This window comes from Diorhabda sublineata, chromosome 7 (assembly GCF_026230105.1).
Source record: "Diorhabda sublineata isolate icDioSubl1.1 chromosome 7, icDioSubl1.1, whole genome shotgun sequence".
Taxonomy (NCBI): Eukaryota; Metazoa; Arthropoda; class Insecta; order Coleoptera; family Chrysomelidae; genus Diorhabda; species Diorhabda sublineata.
This window is the reverse complement of record NC_079480.1, coordinates 169,471-193,352: the sequence shown is the minus strand read 5'-3', so window position 1 is coordinate 193,352 and position 23,882 is coordinate 169,471. Positions and strand designations below refer to the sequence as shown.

Sequence of the window (23,882 nt, the reverse complement as noted above, 5' to 3'; positions counted from 1 at the left end):
TTGTTCACCCCACAGCGGTCATTTTTAAATGGTCATCAGTTGATTTTGACATTTCGATAGATTGCCATTACCTTGGTTATTTTTGTAGCGACTAAAGGGGCAAACTAAGAAATAGTAGTTTCACGTCAAAATGGCGTCCGTGGGGTCAACGATCACGTTTCCTGGTGAAAATATACTTTTTCGATTAGCAACTCTTAAAGAAGTCGTTTCGAAATAAAACTGTAACATTTGTTTTCCCCACGGCGGCCATTTTAACCGACAGATTCGCATTCTTCTTTTTTATTTTGTATAAAGTCGTTTTTTCTCCAGTTTTTCGTTACCCTGCGAACGTTTTTTTCTTCTATTTTTCATATTGGAATAACTTTGAACGTGCCCTGAATGTTTTACGATATACAGGGCGATACAAAATTTTTTTTTGAAATAAATATATTGGAGGACTCGTTTACTCGCATGTGCCATTCTTTCCACATCACTCATTATATTTTAAATGTTAAGACTGCACTGATATCCAAAGATTTATTACCCGAATCGACTAATTCATCTTTTTAATAAAAAAAAACGATTAGTGCTGACAAAAGTGTTATTTATTGTAATTATAAATAAAAACTCGATAATTGTGAATACAAAAAAAGGCTTAAATAAAAATATCATTAAATATAATGACTAATGGATAATTTTATTTCTCGTACCTAACCTTAAAACTACATATTTACACAGGAGATATAGATATATATATATATATATATAGTCACAGCTCTTATTCCTTTATTTTCGAAAAAAATTGAAAAAAAAAATTTATTCGATCAACATTAACAATATTTCAAAAATAAATCTACTTCCTTTTGTTTTGACCTCCACCTGCCAAGATGGTCGCTATCCTGATGAAGATGTTCAACGTATCCAAATAAATTCCAATGGAACTGTAAAGAAAATTGGGAAATCGCAGATTTTTTATTTATTTATAATTCGATACAATAAATATTTCAATTCTAATTTTTGTTTTGTTTTTGTACCTATACCCTACTTTCCAATCAATTCTAGAGTAGATAATAACTGCATAATCATGTAGACAAAGGCCTAGTTTCAACAAAAAAGAAGAATAATATAACCAACTGAAAGATATATGTGATCTACGTTAAGATGACGGCCGTGGGGTAAACAATCAACTGTATGTATCCACATTAGGTTTTTGGTTTTCTTTACGGTGGTTTGGGGTTGTTTTCTTGTTCCACTGTGTTAAAAAGACACTAAAATACTTTTTGGTGAAACTAATACACCTAGAACTCTTTAAGAAGAAATTTCGCATTAAAACTTGAAATAATATAGTCGAAAATCCAACAAATAACTTCAGAAACTTATGTCAAAAGCAGTTGTTTACCCCACGGCGGCCATTTTTAAATATGAATCGACTGATTGTCACGATTCGTTAGATTGTAAAATTGCTTGCATTCAGCAATAATTAATTGAATCAAAATTATATTTGCATTGTAGATAAACAAAAAATTGTTTTCAAATGTAGGTATTCGATTGCAACAAATTTTTCGACTTATCGAATATTGATAAAAAAATTTGTTTAAACATTCAAAAAAATATATTTTAATACTCATTTGAGGTAGTTGATGTTAAGTCAAATATCTTAATCACCAATTTGAATCACAAAATTCCAAAATGCTGGTAAAACAACCAAAAAATATTACACTGTGACGGTTACAGGTTTTAGAAATAGACATTTCCAAGTTTGAAACAATTATATTTTTGTACATCCACTAAAAAGTCAATAAACCATGTTGTAGCAAATCTTCTGGTAGAAAAATTGCGAATAACCCCACAGATTCTTCAAAATCCCCCCTAGTTTTCATATTAAATGCAAAAAGCAATTTTCAGTAGTCCTTATTCGGAACTAATAATATACAAACAAGTTTCAAGTCAATGGGGACCTATCGATCTTCCAATTACGGGGTTAAACGACAACTAAAGCCTCCAGAACTGAATTTTTAATAACAACGGATGTATCAACGAAAAAATAATCTACTTAGAGACCTCAAACGCGAATATAATCCAAATAGAGTTGAAAAAGTCAGTACAAATAATTATAAGAAGACTCAAAAGGACCAAAACATTTGAGCTTGTGCTACCACAACACAAATAACTATTGAAAAACTGAAAAGGATCAAAACAAGAGCTCGTGCTACAAGATGAGTAACTATTAGAAGACTGAAAAGGACCAAACCTTGTGAGCTTTCACTAAAGACAAATAACTGTTATAAGACTGAAAAATACCAAAACATCTGAGCTTGTGGGAGTGATTAATTTGAAACCATATCAGATGAGACCTAGATTAGAAATTTTTGTAGTTTTTTTGCTGTAAAACCCAAGAAATTGCCAATATTAGAAAACCTATCGATCAAATAAAACATTGATTAGTAAAATTACGTTAAAAAACACAATTTTTAACGAAATTAATGCATACTTACGCGTTAATGGGATCATAAGGCCTGACGTCGTAAAAACCGGGGGTAGTAGGATATCTCTCGGCCTGAGCGATGATTCTCTGTGTATCGTAAAGCAAGAAACCCGAAAAGAGAATCAAACCTCCATATAAACTAATGGAATATAAACCAGCGCCTAAAGCGGTCGTAGGGGCAAAGAACATCGATCCAATCGATGAAACAAACACCACGCCCAAACCCATCGCCAACGGTCCGCCCATGTATAAGAACTGCTCACTCGGGGCACAAACCTATTAAATTATAAGTAATTATTTGTATATTAAGAGGTTATGTTTACTTACGGCGATTGTACTGAGTCCACCAACGACTCCAGCTGTATACCATGCTGCTCTGATTAATAAAGGACCTCCGAGGAAGCATAGGGGGGCTACCATAGCTCCCATTGTACCTACATGCAGCAACCAAGCCATTTGTTTAGCACCGAAACCTTCTTTATAAGGTAAACTTTGCGCTAATATACCGGTACCCATAATTGCTGCTAAACTAATCGCCATTCCCTGAAAAAAAATTAATCGATCATATATTTAAAAATTTTTATTAAAAGTATATTCACCATAAAACCGTTTTTCATTACAATGTTCATAATAAATGGAGATCTGACGGCTGCCAAGGCGCTAGCCGCGGTAACCACGATAGAACCACCAAAATACATATAAGTTGTTTTAATACGATCTTTCACGTATTGCGGCCATAAACTGGAAAAAAATTAAGATTTTTATATATAAAAACGAACTTAAAATACAATCTTACTGTTGTTTTTCGAAAGCTCCGGCTTCTTTCCCCAATCCTATTCCATAGAAAGCTAGTGCGCCTATTCCGAGCGCGGAAGCTCCAGCTAATGCTCCTTTACCTATATTAAAAGCTAAAAACAAATTTTTGATTATTATTAAATCGTTATAAGGAAGTTTATAGTTCTAACCGGTTTCTCCAGCTGGTTGCATGAGTTTTTCCTTAACGCCAACCTGTCTTCGTGCGGCTCTCGTTGCGGCATCTTTACCTTCAGAGAATGTTCTATAAACTGTTATTTTGTTGGGTTGCTGTTTTACGAAAAGCGTTTTCGAAACAGCAGATGCTCTGCATAATTTACTTGCAAGCATTAATGCCATTTTTGAACTAAAAACCGCAAAGTTTTGATGGTAGTGTGATGAATTCGAGATTAACTGATAATGACGTAATGTTGGGAAACGAAAATTAAATTGAAATGATTAATGAAGTTTACTTACACAGTGAAATTTAACGTGACAACTATAACGTGACAAAAGTATACAAGCTTAATTCAATTTTTTTTCTAGAACAATCTATGAAAATCTGGAAAGTAAAAATAATTATTAAGTTAGCCAACTATCAGCAATCTTCTTTTCTTTAGTAGTTTAAGCCTCGTTTATAAAGTTAGTATAACAGTCTAGTATTTGACGTTTAGAAATTATGACAGTTTATTAAGTTCTTCTTTTTTATAAAAATCGAATATGGGCTATTGCTGGTTATCAATAAAGTAAATTCAATAATTATAAAACAGATAATTTAGACCTTTTTGATGTTATACTCAGTAACCATTTGGTACATAAATTTCAAATATTTTATTGAGAACACCGCTTAATCGATGACAATTAAAAATTTATCTATGATTTCAAGATATCATTGTTAGTGGTAATAAGTTTGCAGCTAACTTCGTGTATGTCATATGTCAATTGTATAAATTGTTTCTGAAAATGATATGTAATGTAGCAAGCTTAATTTTCTTTATATATTAATAAAATATTTAAACTTCAAGAAAGTAATCATTATTTCAATGCAATAAGATAAGGCAATTTGAGCAACGGTTTTCATGAAAATCCAATTTTTTCTTATTGATTCGCCTACCGGTGGTTCGGACATTCTGGCAGAGAGGACGCGCGTGTTTTGTAGCGCCTGTCATATCCGCAACCCGTTATACGACTCATAGATAAAATAATATTTTATTAAGTAAATCTCTATCCTTTTACTTATTCTATAATATAGTCTTCTTTTTTAAATAAAATAAAGTTTGAATGTTCATCTGTCAAATATTAAATAACCTCTAAGGAATAATAAACTAAATATAAATGAAGTTATTTGAAATAATATTAAGATTTGTAGCTATATTAATGCATTGGCAGACACTATTATAGTACAAATTTAATTATGAACGTTATTGTTGTTATTTTAAAAGTTTTAAATGACAAAAAACGGATGTTACCTCGTTGTTTATTAAGAGGTTCACAGAGACGAATATAAGCTATACAGGTAAAATAATTATTAGAGATATTATCTAGTTATATTTGAGGATTTCATTTTACTGTAAATATTCTTTTCTTAATTTTTATTAATATTGGAATCGTATCGTGAAAGGAAGTTTGCATAAATTTCCTTTGAGTGACATTCAAACCAAGTTTTGTTGTTGTTTTTGTGTTATTTCAATTTCATATTGTCTCTTGGTATAGTGTGTACCTACCATAAACGAGAACCAATTCTGAGATATATGCAAGCCGTCTATTGATTGTATTAATTAACAATTATCACCAATCATAATTTCTATTCAATGAGCGTTGCAGAAAATGCGTTTTCTCCATATGAATGTATCAAGTTAATAAAGTTCTAGTTAATGTCAAAGCAGCAGCTTCAATTCAATTAATTGACATAAAAGTATGCAATATTATACAGGAGGAAGAATGTACCTTCAGTAAGTGAACTTGTGATGAGAACTGGACAAAAATGCAAATAATTTTACATTACAGCAATCAAATTCAAAGTTACCCATCATCCTTGGGTACTGGGACTGTACAGGAATCGGTCGAAAAGTTACTAGATTAAAAGTAGGAGATGAAAAGTTTGATGGTTGACTGTAGAAGAAACCCAAATAATGCTGGATTTGAAAGTGCTTGTAATCTTGAGTTTGAGCAACGATTTTCGTGAAAATCCAATTTTCTTGTTTGATTCCTAATGAAAGTGTTTTTGTAGCGCCTGTCATATTCGCACCTGTTATATATGACTAGCGTAGATAAAATAACAAATACAAACTGCTAAAAATATCCTTCTTTTCTTCATTTTACTTTTGTAAATCCAATAAAAACCTTGAAATAACACAAAACAACAACAAAACTTGATTTGAATGTCACTCAAAGGAAATTTATGCAAACTTCCTTTCACGATATGATTCCAATATTAGTAAACATTAAGAAAAGAATATTTACAGTATAATACAGTAAAATGAAATCCTCAAATATAACTAGATAATATCTCTAATAATTATTTTACCTGTATAGCTTATATTCGTCTCTGTGAACTTCTTAATAAACAACGAGGTAACATCCGTTTTTTGTCATTTAAAATTTTAAAAATAACATAACAATAACGTTCACAATTAAATTTGTACTATAATAGTGTCTGCCAATGCATTATTATAGCTACAAATCTAAATATTATTTCAAATAATTTCATTTATATTTAGTTTATTAATCCGTAGAGGTTATTTAATATTTGACAGATGGACATACAAACTTTATTTTATTTAAAAAAGAAGACTATATTATAGAATAAGTAAAAGGATAGAGATTTCCTTATTAAAATATTATTCTATCTATGAGTCGTATAACGGGTTGCGGATATGACAGGCGCTACAAAACACGCGCGTCCTCTCTGCCAGAATGTCCGAACCACACTTTGTATTCTGCATAGTTCTCACGGTAAAGTAGAAAATTTGTGTCTTGTCGGGCAAATGGCGACGGGTGAATTAAGAGGAAAAAATTGGATTTCCACGAAAACCGTTGCTCAAACTCAAAAACTGATGTGATTTTCGGAAGGAATCTCCATGGGAATTAACATGTAACCACGTCTCTAGACGCTAGAATTTTGCACGGGAAGGTATTTTGAAATGAGGATCCCAGAAAATTTATTAGTTTTTCCGGAAAAAAATCAATAAGGAGGGAAAAGTGAAAAAAAGTCGAGAAACTAATTAATATCGTAAAAGAAAGTTTGCATAAATTTCCTTTGAGTGACATTCAAACCAAGTTTTGTTGTTTTCGTGTTATTTCAAGGTTTTTCTTGGATTTACCAGAGGGAAGATTTTCTATCCTAGCGACATCTCTCGGACTCGATCCAAGATTTGATCTAACCTAACCTAACCATCTAAATTTCACAATTAAATGGTTTATATAGAATATTGAAACACCGAATAATTTATTATAATTTTTATTTTGTTTTTGACATTTTATAACTAAATCCACAAACAAAAAATTTTCTTTCGCACTTTAGCAGACTTAGGACTGTCAACAATGAGACTGTTTGTATACGGTACGTATACAATGGTATATAAAAAAAACTGATTTTATAACCGTGGTTAATTAATGATAACCGTTGTCTTTCTTGCAGCTTTCTCTATATATTTAACATACGCCATATTCACCACAACATCGTAGTCTTTATATTTTTGATCTTTGTCCTTCAAAATTTTATCCTTATGATCTGAACAACATATTGAGGAAATGTCCGTCAAATCCTCCACAACAAATACATCGCAACCTTAATATGACGTACCTCGATTTAACGAATTCTTCTTAATCCCCTTGAATTGTCCGTAAGAGTCAATATATTATGCAAACAAACTCTTTAACAAATCTCAGTTCAACGAATTACTTGATATAACGAATATTTACTCGTTCCCTTCCGATTTGTTATATATCGAGGTTGTATTTGTCTCTTTATGCCTAACGAATCGATTAACTGGGGCAACCTTTCGAAGATTTTATCAGAAAAACTTTTAAAAATATCACAGAATTTTGCTGAAGGCTTATATTTTTACACAACTGGCATTTGAGACTTTTAAATCATTTCTTTGCTACTGAACCTGCCACATAAGATCTAATCCCGTATATTTTGAGCTTCTATTGAATGGTTTATAAATTGAGACATTGACTATCGGAGGAAACATCAATTCTTTTTCTCTGCATAACTTTTCACTAGGATTCATAAGAGGTTTATTGTCACAGTAAATATAAGTACTTACCAGGTAAACCTGCCATTGGGGTTTCTACAAATTGGTTCAAATATTCTATGTGACGATAATATTGTATCTGCAAGCATTAACTTGGGTTTATTTACTATTTGCAACCTAATTTTGCAAACGTCTCAATTCGTAGGAATGGAATGTCTATAAAAAAAGTAAAATAAGGATAAAATCATTCATCAAAATGATTTTATAAATACAAATTAATGAAGTTAGGAAGAAAATACGTTTAGATATGAACTTGATTTCAATTTAAATATTTTCATGTTGATAAATAGTAAATATTACTTACCTTATCGCTTGCTTATTCGTGCATCCTTGTAAACAGCAGTCCTTTATTCGTTTACTCATAATGACTAAGTTAACACGACAGTATAATTCGCAACAAATAATAACTTTTAAATGCACAAAAATACGATTTCAAACACCTTTACAACACTGACGTTGTTTATTCAATAATCTTGGTTAATTCTCGATGCATGATTGCAACTTAGTTTCCGAATCCAGATTGACAAACTTTAAAAAATAAAATCACCAAAAAGTAAGATTTTAAATGTGAGCCAGTAACAGAGATCTACATTCTAGAGAACCCCGTTTCAATTTTATGAGAATTTATTCGATTTTTTTATCATAAAAATGTTTGTCACTAGCAATTTAGTCTTTTTTTTTAATCAAATTCCAATATCCGTTTATTTATACAAGTTACGACCTCTATTGGTTTATTTTAGTAGCTCAGTTTAGCTAAGTTTTGACAGAATTAATTAATAAGTAAAAAGTTTCGAATAACTACTTTATATTTTGAATAATAAACTTTAGTGAAACGTATTTCGAAATTATCTGGTTATAAAACTAAATAATATTTATCATATACTTAGTCTGTGTGTTTGTGTTTTCTATGACTCATACTATAATTTTATTTTGAATAGAAACATCAACAACGATTGTCAAATATGAGTGCCTATTAGTGACATAAAATACAATGTCTCAAAAAAAAATTAATTTTAAATCGAAATCTACACCTTTAAAAAGATCTGTCTCGACAACGAGCCTCGGACTACTTTTTAATCAACATTTAAATTTACGTGATACCAAATCATATACAGGGGGAATGGATGATAACAAAAGTACCAGCTCCGAAGATAACGAGGTAAATAATACATATAGAAATTAACGCAGTAACATTTTTTCATGTAGATACGTAAAATTTCTTAAATTATTTATTAACGAGAATCTATTCTAAAATTATTCCGCTATTTTTTATCCAGATTTCATTTATTTAACAACATAAAACTGTAGTGTATCATTTATCACATAGATGGCTTTCTAACGAATATAGATTTCTAATTTCAAATTTATACCCGTTTTTAACAATTAATAATTGTAGTATATTATTTGTCACATAGATGACTTCGTAACAAAGTGAAAATTTATTCCAAAATTATTCCTATTCAATTTTAAATTTATACCGCCATTTTGTAAATTAATAATTGTAATATATCACGTGTTGTATAGATGGCGCTGTTAGCTATGTTATACGGTTAGACTACCTACCTCATGATTAATAAAAATATTTTGATTTTTCTTTTAATGTATTGAATGTATTTGTATTCTAAACGAATATGTATAGGTAACAAATGATAAAAAAACCGAATTGACACCGAAACAGAATCAGTATTTGTTAAACGCGGAAGTCGAAACAAAAGATAAAAGTACGAACGAAACGGTCAAGGTCAAAACTGAAATTTTATGTCAAGGAGGAAGAACCTATTCGTTGAACGATTTAGCTTACGTGTGGAAAAAAGATTGTAGGTACGAAAAAAATCTTTCGATTATTCACTTTCAATTTTTGTGTAGATTTTAATAGAAAGGTTTCTAGGATTTGGTTATGGAAAAACTGCGCCGAACTGAAATTGAACAAATCTATAGGAGATAGAATGAAATCGGGTTTAAATACATTGGATTTCTTTAAATACTGAATATTACTATTTTGGTAGATTGTACTTGACAATGTCTTTAAGATTTTGTTGATTTTACAATAAATTTTTTATTATCAATTTAGTTTTTTTTTTCTTTAAATAAAGTGTTTCGTAACTGACGTCATAATACATGACGTCAGATATTGAGTTCAATGAACTGGACGTACGCAAACGCGAAATTCCTCTACAAAATGGTTCAAATTTCAATTATAGTAATCATATTATAAATAAATATTAATTTGAATGAAAAAAAAAAAAAATCAATTGTGTTCTGAGAATAATAATTTTATGTTACAGTATGTTTAATTGCGAGTATCGAAAACGCGGTTAAAAAATTTGAGGTTAAATATTTAGTGGTATGATTAATATTGATAAAATCGATATTTTTTTTATGAATACATCGAAATTATATAATTATTTTAGAAGAAACTTGATTCGAAAATTATATTTCGACGTTTAAAATAGTTTTTGAGGTTATTTCATATCTAAATTAGTTTAGGTTTGAATTATCGTAGGGGTAATCGGGGCAATTATACGTAATATCGAAATATTACAGTTGAAATAATATATTTTAATGTGTAAATTGTTGGAATAATTATAAAGTGACGATAACAAATTAAAATATTTAAATAATTAGAATAAAGCTGCTTTCTTTTTCATTTCTTGTTGTTTCCATCTCGGTAATTTTTCGAAATCTTTATAAGACATTCGGAATATCGAAACGAAATCATCGTGAGTTAGATGCAACTGAAAATAAAATTTCGACTGAACGCACCAATAATTTTACAGTGTTGTCACGTACTCTACTATTTCCAACTATCTGCTACTTACGTAGACGGATCGAAACTTACTTCTTTATTGAGAGGATCGATTCTGGGAGGCAATTTGTCGTTGGGTTCCTTCAGGATGTTCAAAGGATATTTCTCGTAACGATCGAATTCGCTTTCTCCTTCATTGTTCGTGGATCCGTTGGCGGGGGCGTTTCCTTCTCGATTCGGTGATACCATTTCGATGTCTTGTCTGATTTTCGAAAATGTTTTGTAATTGGCCCAATGATTTTTATCCCAAATAGGAAAGAAACCGATGAAAGTCGGCGGTTCTTGTTCTTGTTTGATCTGTATCATCGATATGTTCAGATCTCTACCGGCGGGATCTGAAAATGGTGGTTTCGAGCGTATATTTCGATGAGAATTCGTAGTGTATGTAGTTCGATGATACCGAGAAGTTCGATAAAGATTACAGTCGATTGGGAAAATAATTGTTATGGGTGGAAAATTGGATTTTCCGGAAAAATTAGACGTTTTTTACGAAAATTAACGTTGTTTTGGGATTTTTCGGACAAAAATGATTTGTATTTCATGTTTTTTTTGTGCTTAAATTTACTATAAATGTGTATTTTCAACTAATATGTCAAAAAATTTGGAAATTTGAAAAAAATTTTGACACGCTTGTATTAAACACTCTATATTTCCAAAATCATTCGAGATATCGATTTATTTTTGATATGAATCGATTAAGAAAACTTTCGTTTATACGAATGCATATATTAAATCCCTTAATTTCAATATTTGTGACAAATATACGGGGTTAAAGTTGAAGTAACTTTTTTTTGAACATTAATAATATAAAAATTTATAGCATCTACAGTTTTGAGCCGGCAACGTTGTAACGCAGAAAAATCGAAAGAAAAACCTTTAAACTATTATAAAAAAAATACAACCGCTTTTCCGTGATTATACAAGGCGAGTTATTTGACATAAAGTTGAAAGTTTTGAAACGAAATTTCGAATTTCAAAATTAACCCTTTCGATCTGAAAATGGAGAAAAATTTTTCACGAATTTTGACAAATTTGCAAAAAATTCTCTATATTTCATGTTTTTTTTTTACATACTTTTACTATAAAAGTGTATTTTCAACTAATATGTCAAAAAATTTGGAAATTTGAAAAAAATTTTGACACGCTTGTATTAAACACTCTATATTTCCAAAATCATTCGAGATATCGATTTATTTTTGATATGAATCGATTAAGAAAACTCGCTTTTATACGAATGCATATATTAAATCCCTTAATTTTCATATTTGTGACAAATATACGGGGTTAAAGTTGAAGTAACTTTTTTTTGAACATTAATAATATAAAAATTTATAGCATCTACATTTTTGAGCCGGCAACGTTGTAACGCAGAAAAATCGAAAGAAAAACCTTTAAACTATTATAAAAAAAATACAACCGCTTTTCCGTGATTATACAAGGCGAGTTATTTGACATACAAGTTGAAAGTTATGAAACGAAATTTCAAATTTCAAAATAAACGTTTTCGATCTATAAATGGATATAAAATTTGCTAAATTTTTGTAAAAAGTCAAAGTATTAGGCCAAAATCACCTGATTGCAAATATTCGATAGCCCATTCGGCGCACAACCTCCTTTCTTCTCTACTACTAAGTTTTCCTATCCATATATAAATGGACGCGTCCGTATCCAATAACATAACGTGTTCGGGCACCAAATCTCTTTGTTTGAAAAAAACGATTTCTTCAGCTGAAAAATATCGACATTATCCCCCCAAACAAACAATTAATCCCCCTCAAAATTACCTCCGAATTCCCCATTCGAATACGAACACCTGAACAATCTAGCCGGTTTAGGATCGAAATCCAATTTCGAAATTTGAGTCGAATAGGGGACTTTCCCCCCCAACAGATTAAAAAAATCTTCGCGCTCCTTTCCTTCCAAAATCAGTTCGAAATCGGGCCCCGCGAATCCTTTCGCCATCTCCCGTTGATCGCCCGTCGAATAACCGCCCGACCAAACGAAAGATTTTTTGGATCTTTTCAAAACAAAACAAAAATTCGAATTGAACGACGACGCTTTGACGCTCACTTGGACGGCTTTGCAACTGTAAGTCGACGAACCGTAAACTTGGAGAAGGTACTGCGAAGGCTGCTTCAAATTTCTACCGGATTCTGGAAAATAAATACGAGGCGATCAAAAAACTAACTCGGGGCGTATAAATGAATCGATTAACGTTCGATGTCTCCAAAGAATTATAATCGATATTTCGAATCTAGTTCTCTGGGGCTTTTTTACCTCCTTTTCGTCCAATTTTTTCACGTTTTTAACCGATTTTTTCACGTTTCGTACCACCAAATCGTCCACGACCCCAGTATAGTGGAGATGGGGTTTTAAACATCGATTTCTAGTCGTTTTTGGCTATTTTATCATCCATCTACGTCCAGCCTCTTTTGGAAACAGACTTTTACCTCCTTTTTGTCCAATTTGTTCACGTTTTGAACCGATTTTTTCACGTTTCGTACCACCAAATCGTCCACGACCCCAGTATAGTGGAGATGTGGTTTTAAACATCGATTTTTATTGGTTTTTGGCTATTTTATCATCCATCTACGTCCAGCCTCTTTTGGAAACAGACTTTTACCTCCTTTTTGTCCAATTTGTTCACGTTTTGAACCGATTTTTTCACGTTTTGCACCACCAAATCGTCCACGACCTCCGTAGAGTGGAGGTGGGGTTTTAAACATCGATTTCTTGACGTTTTTGGTTATTTTATCATCCATCTACGTCCAGCCTCTTTTGGAAACAGACTTTTACCTCCTTTTTGTCCAATTTGTTCACGTTTTGAACCGATTTTTTCACGTTTCGTACCACCAAATCGTCCACGACCCCAGTATAGTGGAGATGTGGTTTTAAACATCGATTTTTATTGGTTTTTGGCTATTTTATCATCCATCTACGTCCAGCCTCTTTTGGAAACAGACTTTTACCTCCTTTTTGTCCAATTTGTTCACGTTTTGAACCGATTTTTTCACGTTTCGTACCACCAAATCGTCCACGACCCCAGTATAGTGGAGATGGGGTTTTAAACATCGATTTCTAGACGTTTTTGGCTATTTTATCATCCATCTACGTCCAGCCTCTTTTGGAAACAGACTTTTACCTCCTTTTTGTCCAATTTGTTCACGTTTTGAACCGATTTTTTCACGTTTCGTACCACCAAATCGTTCACGACCCCAGTATAGTGGAGATGGGGTTTTAAACATCGATTTCTAGACGTTTTTGGCTATTTTATCATCCATCTACGTCCAGCCTCTTTTGGAAACAGACTTTTACCTCCTTTTTGTCCAATTTGTTCACGTTTTGAACCGATTTTTTCACGTTTTGCACCACCAAATCGTCCACGACCTCCGTAGAGTGGAGGTGGGGTCTTAAACATCGATTTCTAGACGTTTTTGGCTATTTTATCATCCATCTACGTCCAGCCTCTTTTGGAAACAGACTTTTACCTCCTTTTTGTCCAATTTGTTCACGTTTTGAACCGATTTTTTCACGTTTCGTACCACCAAATCGTCCACGACCCCAGTATAGTGGAGATGGGGTTTTAAACATCGATTTTTATTGGTTTTTGGCTATTTTATCATCCATCTACGTCCAGCCTCTTTTGGAAACAGACTTTTACCTCCTTTTTGTCCAATTTGTTCACGTTTTGAACCGATTTTTTCACGTTTTGCACCACCAAATCGTCCACGACCTCCGTAGAGTGGAGGTGGAGTCTTAAACATCGATTTCTAGTCGTTTTTGGCTATTTACCATCTCCGTAGAGCCTCCCTCGGAAACAGATTGTTGAGGGACAAATATTTTGATTACAGGGCGTCCAAATAATCTATATTTTTACAGCAATCCCCCACCAATTCTTGTAGTATCTTGTTACATTAAAATACAAACTTTAAAAACATTTTTTTGAACGTTATGAATTATTTAAGGGCGTTTTTTGCTATCAGTCACTAGTCCACGTCTTTTTATCGATGATTCGTGTCTCCAAGTCCTGATTTAAACCTTAATTTGTACACTGCTCATCAAAATAATTGGAAATTAACCGGCGATTTGTGAATTTTCGTTCTCCTACAAGAAACAAGACGTTTTTTCGTCCAATTTTCCAAGGCGATAATCTTCGTTTTCCGTTTTGAAAAGCTCGTTTCCGTTTCCTTTACAAATTTTCGGTCTTTCAGTCACTCGTTTGGAGCACGAATGTTTTCGTTTAATTTACGACGAACGTAGCGGTAAGAAGAAGAAATATCACGAAAATAAATGTATTTTTGTAATTTTACCGTCAAAATCAATGCCTCTTCCTTTGAAAATCGTCAATTTTCCTTTGAAAATTTGTAAAAAATGCGAAGTTTCCCTCCCTTGGATCAATCTAGCTCGAAAACCGATTCCACCGAGATCTTCGTCGATTTCCGTTAATTTCGCCGTCGCATTATCGATTTCCTCTTGTACAGCTCGAGCTCCCTAAAAAATCAAAAGTCAAAACTCAAATAACACACTCCAACTTTCGAATAAACTAAAAATTTTTACTATTTATCGTGCGCTCCTCGTACATTACTCACCAACCAACAATATAAAAGATGTTTGCGCTCGGTATTAATTCGATAAGTATATAAAACGACGTAACAATCCCCCGAGAAGAAATTCCCGTGTTTCTCTTTGGGTATTTCGATGATTTCGTTTCGATTTACCCGCCATATTGTTAAACTTCCCGTTCCGTCATCTATCAATTGCGTTTCGGCCGCCATATTCGGTCGATTTTCCATCGCGACTGCGTCGTATTTCGAAACCGAAGGTTTCGCAACTGAAACGATATTTATTTATATAAATATAAAAAAGTTAGGTTATAGAATTGTTGATATTAACCTGTATTTTCGGTTTTCCAATGGGAAAAAATCGTTTTGAATTCTTGCGGTTCGTGACCGTCGACAACTCTCGTTATTCGCGTACACGCGGGGTACTTCTTCTTTTTTACAAAACCGCGCGCGTTCCGCAACGCTTCTCTTCTTTCTTTATCGTTCGCACGTCTACCCACCCACACCCAAACGCCTAGCGAATCCTGATCCAGGATATAAACGTCCTGCAGATTTTTTTTATATAGAAAATTTTGGTTTTAGAATATATTTTAATAAACTTACGTTATAATCCAAATCTTGTTGATTTATCGGACCGGTTTTTATTTCGGACACCCTGTATTTGGCGTTAGTTTCGACGCACTTGTATAATTTGATGGCGGGTGGATTTTTTTTGTAAATTTCTCGATTTTCGGGTAGGACCGACCTTTTTTCTAAAGGTAAATATTTGTCGAATTCCATTTTGACGTGGTTTTTCAAAGTTTTTTCGTAACCGTCGTCGACGAACGCCATAGAAGTTGTTTTACATTTTTCCATCAAGTCTTCGGCCACCTGTCGGAGCCCGATAATTAAATAGAACGATTTCAGATAAAATAAAAACTTACCGCGACCGCGCGTACTTTGTCGACCGTGTCGGAAGCCCTTCCCAACCATACAAATATAATATCGGGGGTTTTTATTAAATAAATATCGGAACTAGTGAAGAATTCCCACGATATTCGAGGCATTTCTTTTATTATTTTACCTCGTAATCTATATAATCCGGATAATGGATAATCGTCGATCGATTCTGGGTTTAAAATCCTGTAAAAATTAGATTAAATTCGGGGTTATATTGGGGATTAATTCTTACTTGATTCCTTTTTGGAAATAGCTCAAAAATCTTGGGGTTTCGAAACCTTCGGTTTCCCTGTGTTGGGTGGCGTGGTTATTCAAAAAATTATCCAATTCGACCGTTTTGTAAGCGGCGATTCCCGATTTGTCCGGGTGAGTTTCCGATCCCAGCCAAAAATGTATGTGCCGTTCTAAACAGCCCTTCGTTGCTCTGGTCTGAACGATAACGCAAAAAAACAGTAGTTTGAAATTAAAGTTTTTCGATTTGTAATGTCGGAATTTGGATTTTCGTTTGTATGGTTAGGAAATTTCGATGAAGAAATTGTTGAGATCGAAGAAACTATTGAAGAATAAGCTGGGTCATTGGAAAAATCGATTTTTTATGGTTTTTTCTAGTAAATAAATTGTTAATCATAAAATTTTGTTTTAAACTCGTAAAAAACTATCGATTGCGATGGTATTATGTGAAAAAAAAAAATGATTCTAATCGCCAAGGAATATCAGATAATTAGGAAACTGAACTGATGGTTAAAGAAACGGTTGAAAAAACGTCCGAAATCGATTAGAATCCGAAATATTTACAATTCTATAATCTAACGAGTCCGAGGAACTTTTCGAGATGTTAAACATCGATTTTAAATCGATAATCGATGTTTTGACGGGTCGAATAACGTCTTGGGAGTAGAAGAAGATTCCGCGAGTTGTTAATAAAGACAGAAATCGAAAGAAACGGTTGGAAAAACGTCCGAAATCGATTAGAATCCGAAATATTTACAATTCTATAATCTAACGAGTCCGAGGAACTTTTCGAGATGTTAAACATCGATATTGAATCGATTATCGATGTTTTGACGGGTCGAATAACGTCTTGGGAGTAGAAGAAGATTCCGCGAGTTGTTAATAAAGACAGAAATCGAAAGAAACGGTTGGAAAAACGTCCGAAATCGATTAGAATCCGAAATATTTACAATTCTATAATCTAACGAGTCCGAGGAACTTTTCGAGATGTTAAACATCGATATTGAATCGATTATCGACGTTTTGACAGGTCGAATAACGTCTTGGGAGTAGAAGAAGATTCCGCGAGTTGTTAATAAAGACAGAAATCGAAAGAAACGGTTGGAAAAACGTCCGAAATCGATTAGAATCCGAAATATTTACAATTCTATAATCTAACGAGTCCGAGGAAGTTTTCGAGATGTTAAACATCGATATTGAATCGATTATCGACGTTTTGACAGGTCGAATAACGTCTTGGGAGTAGAAGAAGATTCCGCGAGTTGTTAATAAAGACAGAAATCGAAAGAAACGGTTGGAAAAACGTCCGGAATTGATTAAACGGTCGATTTTCGCTTACCACTGTATCCGATCCGCACGGTTGACCTTTTAAAGAACACGCGTAAATTATATAAGAATCTGTTGAGTGAAAAATCCCATATTGATCCTTCGGCAATGCGGCGACGTTCATATTCTGTAAAAAATATGATAGAAAATGTTGGATTTTTCGAAAATTCGATACCCACCTCTATTTTCCATATTAAAAAATTCGTAGCGTTCTTATTGATTTTTCTAAACGCTGTATCGACACTATCGAAGTCGCGGTTCGAAGTATCGTCCTGAAAATATCACAAAAAACAAATTTTTAACAAGAAATGTCTAATTATAACTGCCAAGAAGATTCCACAAATATTTTAACTTGTGGTATGGACAAATCGGTTAATTACGTTAATTTCCGAACACCCCGTAGTATTAATACTATACAAAACGTGGAAATAAACTAAATAATATTCAAAACAATTAATTCAGATGTGTAATTTCGATTGAAAAGCCTTAAAACTACTGTAGATATCGAATTAAATCGTAATTCGTTTAAAACTTTTTCGTTTCCACTGTGTATATTTAATTAATTGGATTAATTACCGTTCTAGTGTAATCAGATATGAGATATTTTATAATTAATCGTGTGTATTCAGGCGCCGGTGAACGGTTATTCAATTAAATGTTTCTAATAGAAAATATTTAGTTGATGGATTATGGAATGGGTGGAAACTTTTGGCTGCTAGTGTATATAATTCGACTTGTAATACCACCATTTTGTTTTTCGTTTCTCAAATTATGGATATCTCATCCAACTAGCGAATTAAATTGAAAAAAAATGGAAAAACCACGTGGAATTAGTTCAAAAATCAGTGAAGCCCCCAATTTCCCGAATTTAGAAGATTCCTTCCGGAATAAAGACACAACTGGGAACGGGAATAGCTTCTTGAAGGTTAGAAAGGAAAATACTCTAAATCTCTAATCGCTAGCTCTAATAATTGAGGCATTAATTTACGTATTTCAGACATATCACCAATCGGAAACGTAGATCCGGAAAAAAACAAAACTGGTCGGTTCTAATGTAGAAAAAACTATGTTTTTACAAAAATCACATAAATTGAAATGTCCTTAATGTTTAATAACGATTTTTATCGCTTTCATCATTTTGAAAATCAATTTTGAAGCGATTTTTCTCGATAAACGTTTCTAGGAAATCGAAACCCCCAATTCACCGAATTTAGAAGATTCCTACCGGAATAAAGACACAACTGGAAACGGGGATAGCTTCTTATAGGTTAGAAATTAAAATACTCTAAATCTCTAATCGCTAGCTCTAATAATTGAGGCATTAATTTACGTATTTAAGACATATCACCAATCTGAAACGTTGATCCGGGAAAAAAACAAAATTGGTCGGTTCTAATGTAGAAAAAACTATGTTTTTACAAAAATTACATAAATTGAAAAGTCCTTAATGTTTAATAACGATTTTTATCGCTTTCATTATTTTGAAAATCAATTTTGAAGCGATTTTTCTCGATAAACGTTTCTAGCAAATCGAAACCCCCAATTTCCCGAATTTAGAAGATTCCTTCGGGAATAAAGACACAACTGGAAACGGGGATAGCTTCTTATAGGTTAGAAATTAAAATACTCTAAATCTCTAATCGCTAGCTCTAATAATTGAGGCATTAATTTACGTATTTAAGACATATCACCAATCTGAAACGTTGATCCGGGAAAAAAACAAAATTGGTCGGTTCTAATGTAGAAAAAACTATGTTTTTACAAAAATTACATAAATTGAAAAGTCCTTAATGTTTAATAACGATTTTTATCGCTTTCATTATTTTGAAAATCAATTTTGAAGCGATTTTTCTCGATAAACGTTTCTAGCAAATCGAAACCCCCAATTTCCCGAATTTAGAAGATTCCTTCGGGAATAAAGACACAACTGGAAACGGGGATAGCTTCTTATAGGTTAGAAATTAAAATACTCTAAATCTCTAATCGCTAGCTCTAATAATTGAGGCATTAATTTACGTATTTAAGACATATCACCAATCGGAAACGTTGATCCGGGAAAAAAACAAAATTGGTCGGTTCTAATGTAGAAAAAACTATGTTTTTACAAAAATTACATAAATTGAAAAGTCCTTAATGTTTAATAACGATTTTTATCGCTTTCATTATTTTGAAAATCAATTTTGAAGCGATTTTTCTCGATTATCGTTTCTAGGAAATCGAAACCCCCAATTCACCGAATTTAGAAGATTCCTTCGGGAATAAAGACACAACTGGAAACGGGGATAGCTTCTTATAGGTTAGAAATTAAAATACTCTAAATCTCTAATCGCTAGCTCTAATAATTGAGGCATTAATTTACGTATTTAAGACATATCACCAATCTGAAACGTTGATCCGGGAAAAAAACAAAATTGGTCGGTTCTAATGTAGAAAAAACTATGTTTTTACAAAAATTACATAAATTGAAATGTCCTTAATGTTTAATAACGATTTTTATCGCTTTCATTATTTTGAAAATCAATTTTGAAGCGATTTTTCTCGATTATCGTTTCTAGGAAATCGAAACCCCCAATTCACCGAATTTAGAAGATTCCTACCGGAATAAAGACACAACTGGAAACGGGGATAGCTTCTTATAGGTTAGAAATTAAAATACTCTAAATCTCTAATCGCTAGCTCTAATAATTGAGGCATTAATTTACGTATTTCAGACATATCACCAATCGGAAACGTAGATCCGGAAAAAAACAAAATTGGTCGGTTCTAATGTAGAAAAAACTATGTTTTTACAAAAATTACATAAATTGAAAAGTCCTTAATGTTTAATAACGATTTTTATCGCTTTCATTATTTTGAAAATCAATTTTGTAGCGATTTTTCTCGATAAACGTTTCTAGGAAATCGAAACCCCCAATTCACCGAATTTAGAAGATTCCTACCGGAATAAAGACACAACTGGAAACGGGGATAGCTTCTTATAGGTTAGAAATTAAAATACTCTAAATCTCTAATCGCTAGCTCTAATAATTGAGGCATTAATTTACGTATTTCAGACATATCACCAATCGGAAACGTAGATCCGGAAAAAAACAAAATTGGTCGGTTCTAATGTAGAAAAAACTATGTTTTTACAAAAATTACATAAATTGAAAAGTCCTTAATGTTTAATAACGATTTTTATCGCTTTCATTATTTTGAAAATCAATTTTGAAGCGATTTTTCTCGATAAACGTTTCTAGGAAATCGAAACCCCCAATTCACCGAATTTAGAAGATTCCTACCGGAATAAAGACACAACTGGAAACGGGGATAGCTTCTTATAGGTTAGAAATTAAAATACTCTAAATCTCTAATCGCTAGCTCTAATAATTGAGGCATTAATTTACGTATTTAAGACATATCACCAATCTGAAACGTTGATCCGGGAAAAAAACAAAATTGGTCGGTTCTAATGTAGAAAAAACTATGTTTTTACAAAAATTACATAAATTGAAAAGTCCTTAATGTTTAATAACGATTTTTATCGCTTTCATTATTTTGAAAATCAATTTTGAAGCGATTTTTCTCGATAAACGTTTCTAGCAAATCGAAACCCCCAATTTCCCGAATTTAGAAGATTCCTTCGGGAATAAAGACACAACTGGAAACGGGGATAGCTTCTTATAGGTTAGAAATTAAAATACTCTAAATCTCTAATCGCTAGCTCTAATAATTGAGGCATTAATTTACGTATTTAAGACATATCACCAATCTGAAACGTTGATCCGGGAAAAAAACAAAATTGGTCGGTTCTAATGTAGAAAAAACTATGTTTTTACAAAAATTACATAAATTGAAAAGTCCTTAATGTTTAATAACGATTTTTATCGCTTTCATTATTTTGAAAATCAATTTTGAAGCGATTTTTCTCGATAAACGTTTCTAGCAAATCGAAACCCCCAATTTCCCGAATTTAGAAGATTCCTTCGGGAATAAAGACACAACTGGAAACGGGGATAGCTTCTTATAGGTTAGAAATTAAAATACTCTAAATCTCTAATCGCTAGCTCTAATAATTGAGGCATTAATTTACGTATTTAAGACATATCACCAATCGGAAACGTTGATCCGGGAAAAAAACAAAATTGGTCGGTTCTAATGTAGAAAAAACTATGTTTTTACAAAAATTACATAAATTGAAAAGTCCTTAATGTTTAATAACGATTTTTATCGCTTTCATTATTTTGAAAATCAATTTTGAAGCGATTTTTCTCGATTATCGTTTCTAGGAAATCGAAACCCCCAATTCACCGAATTTAGAAGATTCCTTCGGGAATAAAGACACAACTGGAAACGGGGATAGCTTCTTATAGGTTAGAAATTAAAATACTCTAAATCTCTAATCGCTAGCTCTAATAATTGAGGCATTAATTTACGTATTTAAGACATATCACCAATCGGAAACGTTGATCCGGGAAAAAAACAAAATTGGTCGGTTCTAATGTAGAAAAAACTATGTTTTTACAAAAATTACATAAATTGAAATGTCCTTAATGTTTAATAACGATTTTTATCGCTTTCATTATTTTGAAAATCAATTTTGAAGCGATTTTTCTCGATAAACGTTTCTAGGAAATCGAAACCCCCAATTCACCGAATTTAGAAGATTCCTTCGGGAATAAAGACACAACTGGAAACGGGGATAGCTTCTTATAGGTTAGAAATTAAAATACTCTAAATCTCTAATCGCTAGCTCTAATAATTGAGGCATTAATTTACGTATTTAAGACATATCACCAATCTGAAACGTTGATCCGGGAAAAAAACAAAATTGGTCGGTTCTAATGTAGAAAAAACTATGTTTTTACAAAAATTACATAAATTGAAATGTCCTTAATGTTTAATAACGATTTTTATCGCTTTCATTATTTTGAAAATCAATTTTGAAGCGATTTTTCTCGATTATCGTTTCTAGGAAATCGAAACCCCCAATTCACCGAATTTAGAAGATTCCTACCGGAATAAAGACACAACTGGAAACGGGGATAGCTTCTTATAGGTTAGAAATTAAAATACTCTAAATCTCTAATCGCTAGCTCTAATAATTGAGGCATTAATTTACGTATTTCAGACATATCACCAATCGGAAACGTAGATCCGGAAAAAAACAAAATTGGTCGGTTCTAATGTAGAAAAAACTATGTTTTTACAAAAATTACATAAATTGAAAAGTCCTTAATGTTTAATAACGATTTTTATCGCTTTCATTATTTTGAAAATCAATTTTGAAGCGATTTTTCTCGATAAACGTTTCTAGGAAATCGAAACCCCCAATTCACCGAATTTAGAAGATTCCTACCGGAATAAAGACACAACTGGAAACGGGGATAGCTTCTTATAGGTTAGAAATTAAAATACTCTAAATCTCTAATCGCTAGCTCTAATAATTGAGGCATTAATTTACGTATTTCAGACATATCACCAATCGGAAACGTAGATCCGGAAAAAAACAAAATTGGTCGGTTCTAATGTAGAAAAAACTATGTTTTTACAAAAATTACATAAATTGAAAAGTCCTTAATGTTTAATAACGATTTTTATCGCTTTCATTATTTTGAAAATCAATTTTGAAGCGATTTTTCTCGATAAACGTTTCTAGCAAATCGAAACTCCCAATTCACCGAATTTAGAAGATTCCTACCGGAATAAAGACACAACTGGGAACAAAAACGACACAACTGGAAACAAAAACGACAAATTGCTAAAATAACGACAAAATTCAGTTCGAAAAATAAAATAAAATATGTGGAAACCGTGTAGATATTATAAATAAAATTATTTACGTAATCATCGTGTTGTAATTCCAAAACTTGCATTATGATCACGTACAACCAACACAATCTAAACTCGATTTCTTAGTGTAAACACTCCACGGAAGAGTCGGTGAACTAATATACCTGCAATTAACGTCTTCCTCTTGAGGTAACTCGATTGAACTAGACGATATCGCAAACCCCACCAGAGTGTGATACACGGAAAATAAAAATTCATCGTAGCCACGAAACTGACACAATTTAAACAAAAACAAAATGTTATTAGAGTAAAAAAAGGGTTGATAATACAGTTAATTCAATAAAACGAGGTTAAATAAATATACAGGGTGATTGTTTAATACGTATAAATATTTTTATTTATCTAAATAACTTTTCTTTAAATAATGAAACGTTATTCGAATTTGTATTAATTTTCGCGTAGAAAAATATGATTTTTTCGAGATTAGTAGTCGCTAGTAACAAGATCCGGTTTATACGGTGGATAATAAATCGATTCGTTTAATTTAACAATCGTCGCTATCGATTTTCGAATCGATTCTTTGTATCGATGAACTGTTATGTCTTAAAAACAACTTACGTGATTAGTTTTTGGTAATTCCTTCGTCATCACGCACCAAATATGATGAAACACGGTTCGGAAATATTTTAAATTCGCCCTTTGATTTGTTGTGAAAATTATTTACCGGA

At 32.3% G+C, this 23,882-nt stretch overlaps 3 protein-coding genes across 7 annotated transcripts; 1 reads left to right on the top strand and 2 right to left on the bottom strand.

The window, feature by feature from the left end:
* Positions 1-560: 560 nt before the first annotated feature.
* Positions 561-8,015, bottom strand: LOC130446934 (growth hormone-inducible transmembrane protein-like). 4 transcript variants are annotated; one of them, XM_056783475.1, is made up of 9 exons: positions 7,823-8,015; positions 7,531-7,674; positions 3,734-3,818; positions 3,430-3,623; positions 3,261-3,372; positions 3,064-3,205; positions 2,792-3,007; positions 2,475-2,740; positions 561-920 (listed from the first exon to the last, which is right to left on the bottom strand). In XM_056783475.1, the coding sequence occupies exons 4-9, from the start codon at positions 3,614-3,616 to the stop codon at positions 833-835; spliced, it is 1,011 nt and encodes a 336-aa protein (XP_056639453.1). In that variant the 5' UTR covers positions 3,617-3,623; positions 3,734-3,818; positions 7,531-7,674; positions 7,823-8,015; the 3' UTR covers positions 561-832. The 4 variants fall into 4 exon arrangements, with proteins under 4 accessions (XP_056639453.1, XP_056639454.1, XP_056639451.1 ...); XM_056783476.1 differs by having other exon boundaries at positions 3,430-3,818; XM_056783473.1 differs by lacking the exons at positions 7,531-7,674; positions 7,823-8,015 and having other exon boundaries at positions 3,734-3,923.
* A 494-nt stretch (positions 8,016-8,509) lies between these two features.
* Positions 8,510-9,506, top strand: LOC130446307 (uncharacterized). Its single transcript, XM_056782480.1, has 3 exons — positions 8,510-8,677; positions 9,158-9,339; positions 9,407-9,506. The coding sequence occupies exons 1-3, from the start codon at positions 8,510-8,512 to the stop codon at positions 9,504-9,506; spliced, it is 450 nt and encodes a 149-aa protein (XP_056638458.1).
* Positions 9,507-10,056: 550 nt separating this feature from the next.
* On the bottom strand, positions 10,057-23,364 carry LOC130446471 (advillin). 2 transcript variants are annotated; one of them, XM_056782748.1, is made up of 13 exons: positions 23,319-23,364; positions 17,562-17,654; positions 17,396-17,509; positions 16,058-16,254; positions 15,810-16,008; positions 15,490-15,756; positions 15,218-15,431; positions 14,914-15,155; positions 14,635-14,815; positions 12,109-12,477; positions 11,897-12,052; positions 10,358-10,659; positions 10,057-10,253 (listed from the first exon to the last, which is right to left on the bottom strand). In XM_056782748.1, exons 3-13 carry the CDS (start codon positions 17,504-17,506, stop codon positions 10,140-10,142), a joined length of 2,352 nt encoding a protein of 783 aa, XP_056638726.1. In that variant the 5' UTR covers positions 17,507-17,509; positions 17,562-17,654; positions 23,319-23,364; the 3' UTR covers positions 10,057-10,139. The 2 variants fall into 2 exon arrangements, with proteins under 2 accessions (XP_056638726.1, XP_056638725.1); XM_056782747.1 differs by having other exon boundaries at positions 23,205-23,363.
* Between the last annotated feature and the right edge of the window lie 518 nt (positions 23,365-23,882).